Source organism: Anoplolepis gracilipes, chromosome 10 (assembly GCF_047496725.1).
Source record: "Anoplolepis gracilipes chromosome 10, ASM4749672v1, whole genome shotgun sequence".
In the NCBI taxonomy this organism is placed as follows: Eukaryota; Metazoa; Arthropoda; class Insecta; order Hymenoptera; family Formicidae; genus Anoplolepis; species Anoplolepis gracilipes.
The window spans coordinates 1854381-1873353 of NC_132979.1; the positions used below are offsets into that span (position 1 = coordinate 1854381).

The window sequence follows — 18973 nt, forward strand, 5'->3', positions numbered from 1 at the left end:
TATCTTTCTCTTAATGCTCTATCACTATTATTTTACCGTGACTTTCGTTTTTTGGAAGAAACAGACCTAAACCTGTATTAGATACGATAAAGGATCTTATATTAAGAAGTTTATATGGGAAAATACATGAAAGATTTGTATGATGCCTATGAGAATACATCGTTCATTTAGGAATGTTCAAAATGAGAGAACCAGTCTTGATGATAAAAGATTCCAAATTTTTGAATGATTTTTATCAAAGATTCTTCGATATTCTACAATCGACAATAGAATCTTTGCACAAAAGTACATATCTCTTTTCATCAAGATGATATAATTATTATGTTATTCTTTCAGTTAATTTAACTTAATAATTAAATTATATCCATGCAGGCGGAGCCATTACAACAGTTTCTACTCTTCAACGATGGATTAACGGTGCAAGTTTTGAAGGCGAAATTATTACCGATTTTTATACCGAGCAAACTCAAGAATATATTTTATTTGATTCTAGAATTTTTAAAACGTTTAGACGATTATCTAGAAGAATTTTTATTAGAAGATAATTGTGTAAATTGCAACGACCTGATAGTAAGATTAACCGCTGACATAAGCAACATTTGCTTCTTAGGGATTAACATGAATACTTGGACAAAGGGAAAAAAGAGAGGGAGGAGAATAAATTTTTAAAATATCCTGAAAAAAAATTGCGAGGTGCAAGCTGGAAAGACGCAGTTAGAATCACGTTAATAGAAATAGCACCACAATTATACATTTATATGTATATATTTATTTGCTTACTACATATATATGAAAATATATAGAATTATAAAAACAGAAGCGTGTCGAGTATGTTATTAAATACAGTCAGATAAAAACTTACATCTTACATACAAAATTAAATATATGCGTTTTCCTCGAGAGATCTCACAGAGATCACAACAGGCAAATGCTTCGCAACAGTTCCGTCGATATATTTTTGTTTGTATATTTTTATATTTTTATTCGACACTTTTCTTTGCTAGAGATGGTCTAAATATTGATTAAAATGTACATTTTTAATTTTGGAATAAAGATTGTTTCGATACTATAATTTTTTTGCACTTTGTTTACTGCATTAGCTTTTATTTCCCAAATTTATATTGTATATTTCTATATAATTTATATAAATCAAAATTCTCTCATATGTTTAAAATATGTTCATTAATTTATGTTTAATTGTATAATCAATTTTTTAACTATTTGTATAATAATGTTCTAATAAACGAATTATGCTAAAATTTATTTTTTTAAAAACGTTACAAAAATATCCAATAACAGTTGAATTAGTAAGACAGTCAACATCAAGTTACACTTGTAAAGACACTAAAATAACTATTTCAAAAGGTTAACATATTATTAGACCAGTGCTATGCAATTCATCACGATCCGAAAATATATCCGAATCCAAAAGTTTATGATCCAGAGAGATTCACACAGAAAACCAATCCAGAGATCCAATGCGTTATATACATATTTTTTGGATTTAGACTAAGATATTATATTGGTGTGTAAAACTAACAGTTTTTTAGAAAATGTAAAATATTATATACATATAAAAACCTCAAAACTATTATTATATTTTAACAAAATTATTGTTTGTTTAGTAATATTACACAAACATTTTGCGCGATTAGGTACTCTTGAAACTAAAGTAGCACTCATTAGTATTTTGCGAAAATATAAAGTAGATGTTTATCAAAAGACAATAACTTTATATATTTCACACTTCTCCACTTGTATTAGTCTCACAATCAGAGAAACCAATACTCCTTAATATAATAAAAAACTGTTAACTTTGTATGTATATATCACAAAGTAAAAAATGTATTGTTAAGTTTAAAATGTAAATAGAAATTTAATCATCAATAGAATAAATATATGTATGTTTTGAGAAATTTAAGTAATAAATGTTATATAATATATATGTATGTATTAAGTAATATTATAATATTATAAAATATTATGCAATTATATGAATATTATAAATAACTGTTGAGAAATTTACATATTTTCATACATTTTAGCTTTACAAAATTGTATTGTAGTCTATATTAATTAATTGCTTTATTATATAATACTACCGCATAATTAAATAGTCATTTTCTTTTGAAGATTCCGTGTCATCGGATTCTATTATATTAAGGCCTCTTAATTGAGATGACATTGGAACATAATTATTATCCGTAAAAGTAATTTTCTGAATATATTCTTCAGTGTTTTGTAATCTTGCTTCAAGATTGGAAATTTTGGTATGAGATTGTCCCATATTGATCCTATTTTAAAAAATATTTTTAATGGTTTTTCAAAATTAGTCTTATTTTATATCTATCGCTTTTCTCTTAAGAAAAACCAAAAAAATTTGAAATAAAATTAAATTTACAATCATACCTATCTTCCTCTACACATGATTTTTGCCCTTGTCGTGGTGGTAATGCTGGAGGTTTAATTTGCAGATTGCATGGAATTTTATCTGCTTCTTCGTATACATTGGAAATAAATGGTCTTTGCTTAGAACATGTATTGTCTATTATTTCTTCATAAATTCCAGAAGTAATAGAAATATTTGATATGCTAGGATTAGAATCAATTTCTTCACCGTATATCAGATTAGGTTCTGATTCATATATATTCTCTATGCTTTTTGTACAGGTTGAGGTCCTTAAACTGTATTTTTCACAAATTTATATTTCAAAAATAATGATTTATTATTATAAATAATACTGTGTAATATGTCTGTATATATTAGTACATACCAATTACCCTCTGCGTTAAAAACTTGAATTGATGTATTATTTTGTAGCTGTGAAAGAGGATTATTTTTTAAATGTGGTATTAATGTTTCAAGATTTTCTTTGTCAAAATTCAAAGACTTTTGTTTTGGACCACGACCTTGTGTCACTAAATCTTGTAATAATTTATTAGCGTCAAGACAAAATATATAGAGTTCTCCAATACCACAACCAAACTCTTTAGTGGTATGTATTACACAAATACGTTTCACATCTTCTGGACGACCTGCTGTCATTAAGTGAAATTGACTAAATTCTTTCCATTTAAAAGATTCAATTATTTCACCAGTATGAACATCTTTGATAAGAATTCCTGTGTCGTTGGCAATTAAATCTCCATAAAAACCTTAAAAGAAAATTGAATTAAAAAAGTAAATCTCGATGTAACTTTACAATCGACAAGAGAGTATAGTTTTAAATACAGTTGGACCTCTTATCCTACGACCCTCTTATGCTCCGAAACCTTTTATCCTACGACAAAAAATCTTCTCATGTTACGACCGCGAAAGAGAAATTATACCCCCACTCTCAAATTTTTGTCGTAGGATCAGAGGTTTAAGGGGAGATTCCGGACCGAAAATATCGTAGGATAAGAGGTCCGACTGTATATAAAAATTGTACTAACCAGTCAAACCTGATGCCTTGGAATGCTCATTGTCAACTATGGATACGCTATATGATTTCTCCATGCAAGAATATCTTCTAGGTCTCAACAATTGTCTAATATTTGCCATCCAATGCTGCGTCTCAGTTTCTGAATTAGCGGACAATGACAGTAAGGGCTTCCTGTCTTTCGTTGATGATACAGCGAACGCATACTGCTTCGTTTTAGATCGAATGCGATATACAACAGCATTTGGTGGTATTACGATGCAACTACCCTTTTCACTTAGTTTTGAAGCACTACCACCGCAACTGAGCCTGATGTCAAACTGTACTTGCACGCCGAGGCCGGGTCCTAATTTTTTTATAGAACACCACAATCGTTTCCAAATCTTTGACAGCACCAAAGGCCTCTTCCTTACTTTCTGCGCAATAAATCTATTATTTCCCATAGATTTCACATGTAGAAAACCGCAAATTTCCGTGTCGGGTGTATCCATTTTCTACAAATGTCAAAAAATCAGGAAGATTCTTCACGATGAGAACGCGAAAAAATCTCAGGATCTTTTACAGAATATTTACCATATATTGTGAATGTAAAAAATAATTGTTCCGGCTATAACGAAGCGTCTTGAAAAAAATCAAATACAGTCGGACCTCTTATCCTACGACCATCTTATGCTGCGACCACGATAGGAAAATTATACCACCATTCTCAAATTTTTGTCGTAGGATCAGAAGTTTAAGAGGAAGATTCCGGACCGAAAATGTTTCTAGGATAAGAGGTCCGACTGTATTTTCGAGCCGGTGGAACTATATGGCCTGATCCATGGTGAAAAGAACCATGGCCTGATCGACTTTTCCACTTCTAAAGAATGAAATGGCTGTGATTGGCCAGTAGTTTAGTACGCGTATCAAAGTATGCAGTGTAAACAAGGCTTAATTTGAGTCTGACACGTACGAGTTATTGTATAATAATTTCAATAATTTATATAATTGTATATTTTAATAATTTTAAAGAATAAACGCATATATATGTCATTATTAAAATATTTTTTAGAAACTTTTTGAAATTTATACAGATACGCGCACATAAAAAATATTATTTTATATATATATATATATATATATATATATAGTAAAGTTAATAATGTGTAATAAAACATGTTAATAAATTCATAATGTTTTTGTACTTTTGAGATCAACATACATCAAATGATTCTAATAAACGTAAAATTCCTTAATTAAAATGATATTATTATTCGATATATTTAACGCGTCTTAAAACGTGTGTAACGCGATTACGAAAAAGTATTTTATTAATTAATACAATGACTTATTATATATATATATATATATATATATATATATATATATATATTATATATTTTAAATATTATATATACATATCATTATATATTTATATATGTTTTACGAGACAAAGCCGAGACGAATGTGAACAATATATGCATAAGTAATAATTTGAGAATGCACATATATGTATTAAAAATTAATTAGTAATGAAACTATTCATATTATAGTGTTATTCATATTATATAGTGCGCTATATGTCACCGAGGTCGAATGTTTATTATTTTATTATGTTTCAGAATCTTTTTAGACATATTTTAACACATTAAGATTTATCTTGTAGTATTTTATTATACGTATTATCATCACGAGAAACGTTTACGAGGCGCGTTCGACCTCGAGGTGACCGAACGCGAACACAAAGCGCACGTGCGTCGGAATAAAAGCACGTGCGCACTCTGACACTACACCCGCCGCCGGACTCGGATGAATGAAGTCGTGCTGTCACGTGACACGCACGTAACGTCTCCCCTCTCTTACTACGCAACGCGTGACGTCAAGGAGAAGGGAGAGTATACTCTTCCCTCTCTCTCTCTTTCGCGCGCGCGCCGGGTGAAAATGACATAACCTCATTTAATAACGATTTAAAGGAATGAAAAGACCTTTATTATTATACCTAGAAAATGGAACAGATTGTTCAAAATATTTTCTAAAAATTGTTAAATAGTTCATTTATTTCGTCACTTACATAACAAAAATGCGTAACGTTATGTCAAGTTTATTTTACACTGAGATTATTCGTACTATTCGTAATACAAAACTTTTCAATCAACAAAGGTTATTTTATTTTTTATTAATATTAAATATTAAATATTTTATTTGATATGTAAAGATCTTTTTACATTTTAATAAAAAAAAAGATTTTGTAAGAGAGAAAAGGGTAATGTGATGTGTGTTTGATTAATCCTATATTTTGTTTTAGAAGATGGATATATTCATCAAACAAGTGTTTCTTTGTACAAAGGACAACTGATGTAGAATATGATGTACCAGTTGACACCATCCGTAACTTTAGTATCGTTGCGCATGTTGATCATGGTAAAAGTACGCTTGCAGATAGGCTGTTGGAATTAACTGGGGCTATAAAGGCAAATTCTGGAAAGCAAGTTTTGGACAATTTGCAAGTGGAGAAAGAACGTGGAATTACTGTGAAAGCACAAACGGCTTCGCTATTTTATTCATATCGAGGAAAGAAATACCTTTTAAATCTTATCGATACGCCAGGTCATGTAGACTTTTCAGCAGAGGTCCATCGTTCCCTGGCCCCTTGTCAAGGAGTCATACTGTTGGTTGATGCAAATGATGGTGTTCAAGCACAAACAGTAGCTAATTATTATTTGGCACAAGAGAGAAATCTCGTAATAATACCAGTAATCAATAAGGTGGATCTGAAAAATGCCAATCCTGAAAAAGTGAAAGATCAATTACAGACATTATTTAATGTAGAATATATCGATGTTATCAAAATATCTGCTAAACTAGGTACTGGAATTGATAAAGTTCTAGATGCTGTAGTTGAAAGAATTCCACCACCTAATGTATGTAGAGATAAATCTTTCAGAGCACTAATATTTGACAGTTGGTATGACAAGCATAAAGGTGCTATTTCCTTAATTTATGTGAAAGATGGAGCACTATCAGTTGGCAAATACATCAGTTCTTTAAATTTGCAAAAATCGTACGAAATACGAAATATTTTCCTTCTTAGACCTAATGCGGAGAATGTGAAGACAATGTGAGTGAGTATAATTTGTATTTTTTTTTTTTTTTTTTCTTTAAAGAAATTTTTGTGTCTTTTATATAAATTATAAAATGTATACATAATACACTATATATATTTAATTTATATGCAATTTAAAATGTATCTAGATTTGCTGGACAAGTAGGCGCCATTGCGTGTAATATGAAGTCTAAAGAGGCTCTTATTGGTGACACTTTACATCTGCGGCATCAGTCTGTTGAGTCTTTAGAAGGATTTAAGTCACCAAAGCCAATGGTATTTGCAGGTGTATATCCAATGGATCAATCGCAATTTGTCTCTTTACAAGCAGCTATTGATAAGCTTACATTAAATGATAGTGCTGTGACTGTCACTTTAGAATCAAGGTACAAGTTTTATCATTCTTTTTAATAACTTTAACTTATTTTAAAACTACTTTTATTTTTGTCTTTAATAATATATAGTAGTTATATAATAATATTAATAATATAAAGTTTATTTTAAATGTTTTTGAATTTATTGATTATATATATAATGTTCCAATTGGATTGATAATTTTAATAATAATACAAAAAATTACATGTTGTAGCGTTGCGCTTGGAAGGGGATGGCGAATTGGCTTTCTAGGTTTATTACATATGGAAGTCTTTATTCAACGTCTTGAACAGGAATATGAAGCACAGCCGATTGTTACAGCACCCGCAGTTACATACAAAGCAAAGATTTTTGGCAGCAAAAATATAACAAAATATCAAAACGATATTATAACTTTTAATAATCCAGCGCATTTCCCAGACATACAAACTATTAGTGAATTGTATGAACCTATGATTATAGCAACTGTTATAACACCAGGTATGTATTTTTCATTTAATGCATTAAAGTTTATTTCTATTCAAGGTAGAATTTAAGAATCACAGAAGAAAGAAACTAAATAAATTCAATTCTGTATTGGATCCAAGATTTCAGGCATTTTTAATTTTTATTATTACCTATAGAGTAATCAATGCTTTGTAACATGTATAGTTCAATATATGAGTGATATTGTGTCACTTTGCCGAGAAAAGCGAGGCGTAGAAAAATTGAACAAGACCATTGGCAATGACAGACTTATGCTGCAATATATAATGCCATTGAGCGAAGTAATCCTTGACTTTCATGATTCCTTAAAGAGCATAAGTTCTGGATATGCTAGTTTTGATTACGAAGATTACGATTATCAATTGTCAGATATAGTAAAGGTAATTATTAAATATTATTACATGTGACATTAACTTTGTTATCATGTGTGATTTTAGCTTTCTTAATGAATCTTTTTTTTTTTGATGTACGAATTTTAGTTAGATATTCTCTTGAATGGAAAGCTGATAGAAGAATTGAGTACAATTGTACATAGAGCAAAAGCGTTGCAGATGGGCAAAAAATTGTGCGCTAAGCTTCTTGAAACCATTCCTCGACAACTTTTTGAAATAGCAATCCAAGCAGTGATACGCAGTAAAGTAATTGCAAGAGAAACATTAAAACCATACAGAAAAGATGTAACGGCAAAATTAGTAAGTAAATATGTACATCATATAAGTAATAAATAAAATTTTATTTCTTAAAAGTAGTATTAGTAATTTTGTATCTTTTTTTTTTTCCTTTTAGTACGGAGGTGATGTTACTCGAAGAAAAAAATTGTTGGCACAACAAGCAGTAGGAAAAAAGAAAATGAGAATGATTGGAAAAATTGCTTTACCACGAGACACTTTTATAAGCGTATTGAAAAAATAATGATTTTGTACATAACTCAGATAGACATAATGAATGATTTGCATGTACTACTTATTACTTATCTTTTATTAATGCAACAATAATATTAATAATTATTTCTTTCCCTTTAAAATTACCTTATAATTTCCTTATAATATATTAATAAAACTCAAAATTAACAAAAAAAATTTATTGCATACAAGTATAATCATATACAAATGAAATTACAACGTAATTATATGGAAATTATATAATCGAAGCATTTTCTAAGAACAAGAGATACGTCTTTTAATACTCTCGAAAAATCGTCAAAAAAAATCAAAAATCTGCAAAATCTAAAGCAAATTGAAACTCGATTCAAATTTCGCCCTTCCTCAGACCCTATGTGGAAATTAAAAAAACCATGCGATGGCGAATCATAGCAGAGAGATGATAGGAAGCGAAAGCGAAATCACAACATGGCGTAGCCAATCAGTCGCTTTGAATTTTTGTCCATTTAGAGACGCAGAAGCAAATTAAATTACCTTTCTTATTTCATGCTTATTCCATTCTTTCCGTTTTCCGCTATCCATTAGTTGTTTCGTAGCACACTAGAAAATGGAACTGTACAATCTCGTGAAATGTCAGTTTTTTCTTATTCCATTGCTAAACTAAATGTGTGTGATAGTGTGTCATGTCATTTATAAACGCGTTTAAATCAATTAAATTAGAGAGATCTGACCAGAATTGAAATACTATTGTGGTTGGTGTAACAAACAATTTACTTACAGTTTCGAGTAAAAGCGATGTTACATTATTGCGTACTATAACGAGTATTTATGTATTATAAAATGATTCTAAATGTTATATATATTTAGAATTATCGTTGCTGTATTATTTAGATGCGAAAAGCACTCTTTTTATACATTTCACACGTACAATATGTCAAGTCTCAAATATACAAATGTTAAATTATCATTATTAATTATATATTTTGGTAAACATTGCACAGAAGTGTTTCAACTATTTGTATGAAATGAGCTGTTTGTTTAAGTATCAAATGTGTTTTATCATAAAAAACAATTTATAAGTACACTTTACAATATGTTAAATTATGTTATTCTTTATTTTTTAAATTAAATAATATTTATTACAAGCATATTCGATAGAAAGTAAATCAATTAATTCTTGAAAATATAAAAAATATAACTAACCAGTATTATTAACATATCTTGTGTTACACACAATGATGAAATACTATATATGATTTTTTTATCCATAGGTGTGCATATATATATATCAGATTAGTATAGTATTTTTTATCAAAGACAACATCAAAATGGCGCCAGTACCTTTAGAAGGTCATCAGACTCCTGTTACAAATAATATACCACAAGAGGGTAATCGCGGAGGATCTATTTCCTTAGGCATGCTCATAGATTTTATAATACAACGAACATATCATGAACTCACTGTTCTCGCTGAACTGTAAGTAACAAGATATCATGATCTTAATGTGTATACATAAACATTTAAATATAGTCTAGTTTATATTATATATTCTTTGTATGTTTAGGTTACCTCGTAAAACAGATATGGAACGCAAAATTGAAATTTATAATTTTTCTGCTCGAACGAGACAATTGTATGTTCGTTTATTGGCATTAGTAAAATGGGCAAATAGTGCTTCTAAAGTGGATAAATCTACAGTAAGATATACATTTTTATATTCTATTAATATATTCTATTAATTATACATAATATAATACAAATTAAAATATATCATCTAATGACTAATGTTCTTTTTTGTTTTAGCATATTATGGCATTTTTGGATAAACAATCATTGCTTTTTGTTGATACGGCGGATATGTTAGCAAGAATGGCTCGTGAAACTTTAGTACATGCTAGACTTCCAAATTTTCATATCCCTGCAGCTGTAGAAGTACTTACTACTGGCACTTATGGTAGATTACCAGCTTGCATTAGAGTAAGTATAAGTATGGAAAAAGAGTAATTACACAAGAGATTTATGAATAAATATCATTTATAATATTTGAACAGGAAAGAATAGTGCCTCCAGATCCTATTACATCTGCAGAAAAGAGAAGCACATTGCAAAGATTAAATCAAGTCATTCAACATAGATTAGTTACTGGAAATTTGTTGCCACAGATGCGTAACTTAAAGGTAGATATGTACAGATAATAATAAAGATATAGGTAAATTCTATTAAAAATTGCATTATGATATACATCACTTTGTAAAAGAAAAAAAAATTACATACTTGATTTACTGCTTACATACTCATAATTATGATTAAATTTGATTTATTAATTTATAGATTGAAGCAGGAAGAGTGACGTTTCTTGTAGAGCAAGAGTTTTCAGTGTCTCTTACAGTTATGAGTGATGGACCAACAGTCCCATGGAGGTTGTTAGAATTGGAGATTTTAGTTTCGGATAGAGAAACTGGAGATGGAAAGGCATTAGTACATCCCTTGCAAACTCGATATGTACATCAGGTATATATCTTATAAATTGTATTCTCTCTTTCTCTCTCTCCCCCTCAGATGCATTCAACAGATGGAATTTCTTTCTATAACAGGTTATTCAATCACGATTGGCTGAAAGTACCAATCCATTGTCAGAAGTGTATTATATCTTGCATTACTTTTGCCAATCATTACAGTTAGAAGTTTTGTTTTCTCAAACGTTGAGATTAATTCAGGATAGATTAGATGATCATATTCATGTAGATGAATATGTACCTGGCAAATGTCTCTCTGTATCTTATTGGAGGTAATAAGAATTATATACTACACTTATATAACACATGTTTAGAAAAAAATAATGTACTATAAAGAATCGCATACAGATATAAATGGGATTTTTATACTCGTATGTAAAATTTTTTAGGGAATTAACGAGTAAAGATCCACGATCGGAACTTGGATACAAACTGACCATCCAAGTAGATCAACATGATCCTGCGAGACCTCTTGCAGTTGTACACATTCCGTCGTTGGGTAGTAAGGTAGAGTAATATATTTTTCAAGTGTCTATAATGTTTATAATGATATATTATATGTAATATTATACAGGAAAGTGAAATAGCACATAGAGCTATTAGATCGGATCAGTTATCAATGGAATGTTTACTCGTGCATACAATTTATATTCGAACGCGAAGCCGTCTATCTGAATTGAAACAAGAATTACAAACAATGCTAAAAGATGTTGAATGTAAGTTGAGGATTCCATTCCGTATTTTTCTTTTTATTTTTTATATATTCAAATGAAGTAAATAGTTATTTACATATAATGCACATATTCGTAGGTACTTTAGCGGGATCTCCAGCTATTTTGTCAATACCGGTATTACAGCCATGTTTACGTGCCGAGCTTCTATTAGTTACAGTTGATACTCATACTGGTATGCTACAATGTCATATTCCTCAATATGATGCGCCTCTTGTACCAGAATTAACAGCGGCTCTGAATGGGGATCATTCGCGTCTTCCAACACTTATATCTGAATTGAGGTACCATTATTACTGCAATATTCCTTGTAAGCTCTCTTTTACATTCTTCTAAAGTAAAATTAATTATCAATACATTATTTTATGGCAGATTTTGGCTAACACAAAGACGTTGCGAGAAAACATTGCAGCATCTAGCCGCTACTCCTTACGAACGTTTGCCTGTCTTACATCATCCAGATCATCCTATGTCTAAGATTAGTAGACACCGCATGTTTGTGCAATTGCATGGACACCCTCAGGTTCTACTGGTATGTAAAGTGTATGTTACATTTGAAAGATATGTTGACATTGAAAAATATACTACATAAGTATTAAAAACTTGTGCATATATATATATATATATATATATATATATATTCGGCGATGTTGCTTGTTCTAGATTGTTGCGTTTAAAGAAAAAGAAAACTCACCGTGTGAAATAGAATGTTCCTTTTATCTTGCTGCAGTAAAACATAGTTCGATCGAAGATGATCCTCACGATGATAGTATAGAAACAGAAATACCAAAAATGTATCTAAAAGTTCAGAGTCTTATTGAGTTTGACACTTTCGTCATTACACATGGTCCATTTACAAGTGTCGACAGTGGTGAGTAAATCCACACATGTTTTACGTAATATTTTCTATACATATATTTCATTTTTATTTATGTTCTCTTTCTCTTTCATCTTTTATTTATTTTTCAAAATTTATATATTTAAATGTGAATTGATTACTAATTATTAACAATATTATGATATTGCAATAATATGATTACGTATCATAAAATTGTTAGATGGATAAGTAAAATGTATATGAATATGCATGTGTATTTGTATGTAAGTTTAGTTTATTTGTCATGTACTATTAATGTACAATAGATGTGCAAATATTTACAGGTAAAAATACAAAGTATATATTAGTAGTACGCTGTTTTAGTTGCAGTATGCAATTCGTTATGATCTTGTAATTTTTAATATTTTTTTTTCTTATTAACGATTTCCAACTTTTGAGCTATTCTATCTACTAGTGTCATGTGATATATATATATATGTATATGTATTATACAAGTCAGGCTTATTCAAGCTTGTCACTAATGGTAAAGTTATTATCACCATCTGCAAACAACCATATTCTAATCATTCTTAACGATACAACTAACCGATTCGAGACACAACATGCGCTTATATCTGTAAATGGCACTTTACTAAGTTATTTATTTCTTTCTGCGTCTTTTTTATTTCTCCTTTGAATCAGTAAATCTAAAGAAGAAGGAAAAGCATTTCATTCTCGAGTCAAAGCTTGAACAAATCTGATGTAAATGTATAATCCAACCGCTTTTATAATTTCGAGCTGATGTAATTATATGTACGTGCAATCGTACATTCTTTTGTATTAAGTATATATAATTTGTTCTGTCTCGAAAATTCTATAAGAACTTTCTCACTAATCCTTATTAACGCTCGATTGCTCGATTATTAATATATATTGTAGTATAGTACACAAATAATAATTAACATCTGGCAACATTCAGTGTGGTATACTACTTCTGCTACTTTTAGGGGGATTAACGGGTGAATTTTTTAGGGAATAATGATCAAGATGGGGGGTGCATTACAGAAGTGGTCGAGACGACGACGAGCAACAAACGTAGAAGCACTGGGGTCGGTGGAAGGACAGACACAGTGGGAACATCACAGAATAGAAGAGCAAAACATCCGGCTTACTTCATTCCGGAATTGGCGCATGTTGTCGCTCTGTGCGACGAGCGGATACCATTCGTAATTCTAGCTCAAGAGGTAAGATCTAAATTTCTCATTGATTTTTACGTCACAGATTGTCTTTCATAAAGTTAAAGGAAAAAAGATTTCCTTTCTGCAAGGGACGTCTCGTACAACAATAATCGATGTTTCCATGATGCTATAAATTGTCTTTATTTAATATTAATTTATAGCTTACCAGACGAGAGATAGCCCATCAAGGAGTACAGGTTGAAGCAAATGCCACGGCATTAGTACTCAAAATTGTTCAATTACCTGCACCATCGCCGACTATCACTACAAGCAGTGCTTGGCATGCTCTTATTAAAAGACTTCTGAGCGTTTCGATTAGAATTCAAGGCAAAGGCCTCTCTAAAGGTTGGATGGTGGAATTTGTATTTTTTGGTAGTCCCCTCTCCAGTAATCATTCTAAGGAACAAGGTATTAATTTTTTTTTTAATCATATCTTTTCATTATTAATATTTAGACACCTTTCATAGTTTTATATTTTAAAATTTAATAATTTGTTTAATCAATGGACTATTTTTGTAATATAAGTCTATAATTCTTTCAATTTGTATTTTTAACATTAAATAATTAAATATTCATTCTTATAATTTTTCAGAGATATTTCTTTTTTTGTTAATTATCATAATTTTTTTTTTTTTTTTAAGAATTTATTTAAAATTTTATATTTTTTATTTAAATATATTATATTTTGTATATAATTAATTCTCGTGCTTTTTAAAATTGTATTTCTTCTTGTAAATAAAAATTCATAAAATAATACATTATAATTTTTTTTGTTATAATAAAAGTTATAGCATAAATATATTTTTCGAATCTTGTAGGTGTGCGAAGACCAGTCTACTTTCAGTATGAAATGGGAACAGCCGATACAGTCTCCCGCACTGTAGATGCGTTATTAAATGACTGGGCACGGATAGTGTATTTGTATTCACTTGTTCATGATTTAGCTGAATATTTCAAAATGGGTATGTTTTATATATATACAGTCGGACCTCTTATCCTACGACATTTTCGGTCCGGAATCTTCCCCTTAAACCTCTGATCCTACGATAAAAATTTGAGAGTGGGAGTATAATTCCCCTTTCGCGGTCGTAGCATGAGAGGATTTTTTGTCGTAGGATAAAAGGTTTCGTAGCATAAGAGGGTCGTAGGATAAGAGGTCCGACTGTGTATATATATATATATAAGTGTCATATAACAGTGTACAAAATTGGAATATACATATGTATGTATGTATATATATATATACATACATACATATGTATATTCCAATTTTGTACACTGTTATATGACACTTATTAATTACGTTTTATAATTTAATATTACTTTTTTCACTCTAGAGAAGTACAATTTACGCAACATGGTTAGCATTAAGTCTTACAGTTATAGTAAGCTAGTTCTTGGATATGGTCCAAATCACACTGCAATTGTAACTGTACAATGGAATGATAAAGCGAATTTTAAACTGGTATTTCGTAGAAGTAAGTCCTTTTATATTGATTTTAATTTAAAGATATTGTAATCATTGGAAATGTAATAACAATTTGATTTGTATTTTTAGGTCCAACCAATGCAATGACTAATGCACATTATGTAATGAAGGAACAGCTAGAAGCTCATTTAAATAGACACAAGAATTTGGCACAAATTATTCATATACTTAATGAAACACTTCAGCCGCTTATGTCAATCAGTAAATTACCGACAATTCCTCAGTTATGCGTGCATGCGGTAAGTGCACGCGCGTATCTGCCTTTTTTTGGTTCAGACTTACGGATAAATTCCTCTCTACAGAGACCACGAGTGCCAGTACAAACGTTTACTATAATGCCACAATGTGTCACTTTAGTAAAGATAGCATATCAAAGTATGTATTGTTTGGAATTGCGTTTGCGCGGCGGAGGTTTGGTGAGTTTACGTGACGGTGCTTACAGTCATTTCGACAAAAGTAACGTCGTCGATGAATTCACACCTACGCAGGGCTTAAAGGTAAGAAATAATAAATGTTTTCCCTTTTAAAATAGAGTAAAACGTTTGAAACGACATAGCTAAGCGTATTCGTGTTGTAGGCATTTCTGTCAAAATATGTCGATGAAAACGCAGTATTTAGAAGAAGATCTCAATCGGAGGACGATAATCCACCGTCCCCTGTCACTATGGACAGCGATGGCGGTGGAGGCAATGTAGGTTTCTTGGGACATCACAGAAGCGGACCGCAATCGCCCGCGCAACAACGTGAGGGTCTAAGATTTCATCCGCCGCTCACACCACCATCTGGTAGTAATCCTCACACACCGGCCAGTCCTCATACTACAAATATATCCCAGGTAGATTGTCTGATTGATTTAAAATATACATAAATTATTCGACTACGATATTACAAAAATATTTATTATATATAATATTTATTATAAATGATATTTTTTTTTTTTTGCTTGTTTTAGGCTAGTCAACATCAGAGTTTCGGAAGTAGTCCCGCAACATCGTTTAATTTAGCGTCCCCGCCATCGTTACCACCAAATACACCTAACATGTTACCACATCCGTCTCCCGGATCAGGACTCGTTGCAAATAGTCCTTTAAATCCGATGCATGTTCCTAGTCCAGCTGGTCTCATGCCAACATCATCGCCTGGACCTTGCAGCAATGTTCAAGTAGGACATTCTCCCGCTGGTTCATTCATGCAAACAGGTGTGTTTTATTGTATATTTTTCAATCCTTAATATTTCTTTCGCATTTTTCAAAACTTTATTATATTTTGTTCTCAATTAGTTTCTTCCTTTGTATTTAACTTGACTGAAAGCGTTTGCATTATTTAAAAAAAAATGTAAACTAAAAATTATGACATTTTACTTTCCGAAATCATGACCATTATTTTACAAAAATGAAGCATTAAACCCAACAATGATACTTGTCAGAGCTTTTAATACAAATTAATATTTACAAGAGAATTTTAATAATAACGAAACGTCAACATTCAGGTCATATCGACGGTAGTCCTTTTCCGTCTTCTCAAAGTATGGCTTCACCAGCTGCGTCCAATTGGCCTGGATCTCCGAGCGTACCGCGACCATCCCCAGCGAGACCTGGACAAAGTCCTGGTCACGTGGCAATGCATAGCCCGCAAGCCTCCGATCACAAGACTGGTAGTCATATGTCTAGGGTATTACCGCCGAGATCTTGGGCTGGTGCCGTACCGACGCTTCTCACGTACGAAGCGCTAGAATCGCTTTGTTGTGCCTCACCCCATCCGTCCGGGTTACCCGGTCCGGATATGTCGCCGCTCGAAAGATTTCTGGGTTGCGTCTACATGAGAAGACAATTACAACGCTTTATACAGACAGACGATTGTGTAAGGAACTTGTGCATAAATTGTAACATAATTCAGAATGTTGGCTGCAAGTATTTAACGAATTCGTGTATATATATTTAAAATGTATTTATTTTTATATATACATAAAATGTATGTAAATATATTTTCTAGAAGTATAGTACTTTATAATATATATATATATATATATATATATATATATATATATATATATATATATATATATATATATGTATCATATATGTATAAATTACAGGTAACTGGTATCAATAGCACTGAACCTGGTGTAGTACATTTTAAAGTCGAAAGCTTACAATGTAGAGTTGGATTAAATCCACAATATTTCCAATCTCTTCATATCAAAGTGCAACCACTTCCAGAGTACAAAGATCAGTGGAGCCTGGAAGAGTTACAAGTAAGTAATTAATTAATACGCACATATTTAATTATTACACATATTACATTTATATTCTATTATTCATTGATATAACTCTTAATTGTAGATTATAGAAAAATTCTTTGATACACGAGTCGCCGCTCCGCCTTATAAACACAACACTTTGTATGGCTTCGGAAGGATGCTTAATATACGTTTCAAGGTGTTGAAAGACTTTGTGCAGATAATGAAGCTAGAGCTGGTTCCCGGTCTTGTGCAGCAACAGCAGTTGAAATGGTCGGTGCAATTGTGCTTGCGTATTCCACCTCTACCCTCTACCGGGCAGCTTGTGCCCCCGGGCTCAGAAGGAGTGCATGTTTGCAGGAGTAAAATCTTGTTCTTTGTGAGTAGAATTTATGAAGCATTTTATTAAATTCAATTGATCGATCGTTGCACAAATTCGCATATTTTGTTTGCAGTTGCAACTCACGAGAATAGGTATGTCGTATCCAGGAGAAACGTTTTTCGTACTACCATTTGTATACGACGTCAACACGAATTTAACGCAACTAGCAGAAAGAAGGGATCTTAGTCCGGCGATTACGGCAGCTTCTATGCAGCTCAAGAGATTCGCCGAGTACGGCGCGAATCAGTCGGAATGTTCGCTATTCCCTGCTGTAAGGGATCTTTTAGCTAATTTCACCTTACCATCAGATCCACCAGTTATATCACAGGTATAATACTTTACTATAAACAGAAGAAAGATCTTAAGATTCTTGGTCCCCTTCTGCAACTGCATTAGATTATGAAAAATTACATAAATTTTTTTCCTGTCCTATATGTAGAGATAAATTATCATCATACTATCATAATTTATGGTTGCAATATGGGAGCAGTAGCGATATTTCATATTGCTTATTGTATTTTATTTATTAAAAACTATTATATATAAAATAACCATAACTTGATGGGATACTTTGTATAATATATAATATGATAACGATTTGTTTTTTCGATAATATGAGATATGGAAATAGAATTATTAACAAAGCACACGAAATATAATACTTTTACGGTAACTTTAATGGAAAGATACAAAGTTTACCTTACAATATCTCTAACTGTAACAGGTCGTGGCATCTCCCGCGGGAAATCAAGTACCTCCCACACAACAGATTCAGAACGCAGCGATGCAAATGCATTCACCTATGGCTGGTGGTCAAGGGCCACCGCAGGGACCATATGGAATCCAGAGTATGCCACCGATGAACATGATGGGCGGCCCGCCTCAATAGGACTTGCTTTACTCTCCTAATCCCCTTTGTCTGCCGAATCATCCGACATGGATGAATTAGGAATGTAAACTTCGATCCTTTTAGAGAGGACGTGTGCACTTATTCCATTACGAGCAGAATTACATTTTATGGGGAAGATTTTAGGAGAGAGATATACATAGCTATACATTTATCACATTAAATCTGAGAAAGATAAAGATAAATAGTTAAAAAAAAAAGAAAATTACTAAGCCATTCTATAGATAATTTATATTCTATAGGTAATCTGACATCTTTGAGATCGCTATGCAAATACACATTGCGTATCTTATTACAGCTAATAGTCGATCATGTACACCATTTGTGACAAGTATAAAATGCTAAAGAAAATGTATAAATTGTATTATATAATAATTAAGGAGATTTAAGAGATTTTTAGAGAATTA

General features: G+C 31.3%; 3 protein-coding genes across 8 annotated transcripts; 2 read left to right on the forward strand and 1 right to left on the reverse strand.

The window, feature by feature from the left end:
- Positions 1–751: 751 nt before the first annotated feature.
- LOC140670415 (uncharacterized) lies at positions 752–4289 on the reverse strand. Its single transcript, XM_072900990.1, has 5 exons — positions 3996–4289; positions 3436–3916; positions 2775–3156; positions 2410–2685; positions 752–2294 (listed from the first exon to the last, which is right to left on the reverse strand). The coding sequence occupies exons 1-5, from the start codon at positions 3996–3998 to the stop codon at positions 2099–2101; spliced, it is 1338 nt and encodes a 445-aa protein (XP_072757091.1). The 5' UTR covers positions 3999–4289; the 3' UTR covers positions 752–2098.
- Positions 4290–5334: 1045 nt separating this feature from the next.
- Waw (Translation factor waclaw) lies at positions 5335–8445 on the forward strand. The gene is made up of 7 exons (XM_072901076.1): positions 5335–5561; positions 5707–6519; positions 6654–6890; positions 7094–7359; positions 7531–7745; positions 7845–8057; positions 8152–8445. Exons 1-7 carry the CDS (start codon positions 5482–5484, stop codon positions 8275–8277), a joined length of 1950 nt encoding a protein of 649 aa, XP_072757177.1. The 5' UTR covers positions 5335–5481; the 3' UTR covers positions 8278–8445.
- A 360-nt stretch (positions 8446–8805) lies between these two features.
- On the forward strand, positions 8806–18753 carry Med14 (mediator complex subunit 14). 6 transcript variants are annotated; one of them, XM_072901072.1, is made up of 25 exons: positions 8814–8998; positions 9518–9723; positions 9812–9944; positions 10051–10224; positions 10299–10424; positions 10579–10758; positions 10842–11035; positions 11153–11270; positions 11338–11479; positions 11574–11778; positions 11867–12026; positions 12158–12365; positions 13344–13555; positions 13711–13957; positions 14368–14511; positions 14887–15027; positions 15108–15277; positions 15341–15535; positions 15616–15873; positions 15991–16237; positions 16528–16898; positions 17134–17292; positions 17381–17656; positions 17733–17987; positions 18384–18753. In XM_072901072.1, exons 2-25 carry the CDS (start codon positions 9575–9577, stop codon positions 18546–18548), a joined length of 4629 nt encoding a protein of 1542 aa, XP_072757173.1. In that variant the 5' UTR covers positions 8814–8998; positions 9518–9574; the 3' UTR covers positions 18549–18753. The 6 variants fall into 6 exon arrangements, with proteins under 6 accessions (XP_072757171.1, XP_072757173.1, XP_072757174.1 ...); XM_072901073.1 differs by having other exon boundaries at positions 13377–13555; XM_072901070.1 differs by having other exon boundaries at positions 8806–8878; positions 15108–15535.
- The last annotated feature ends 220 nt before the right edge of the window (positions 18754–18973 follow it).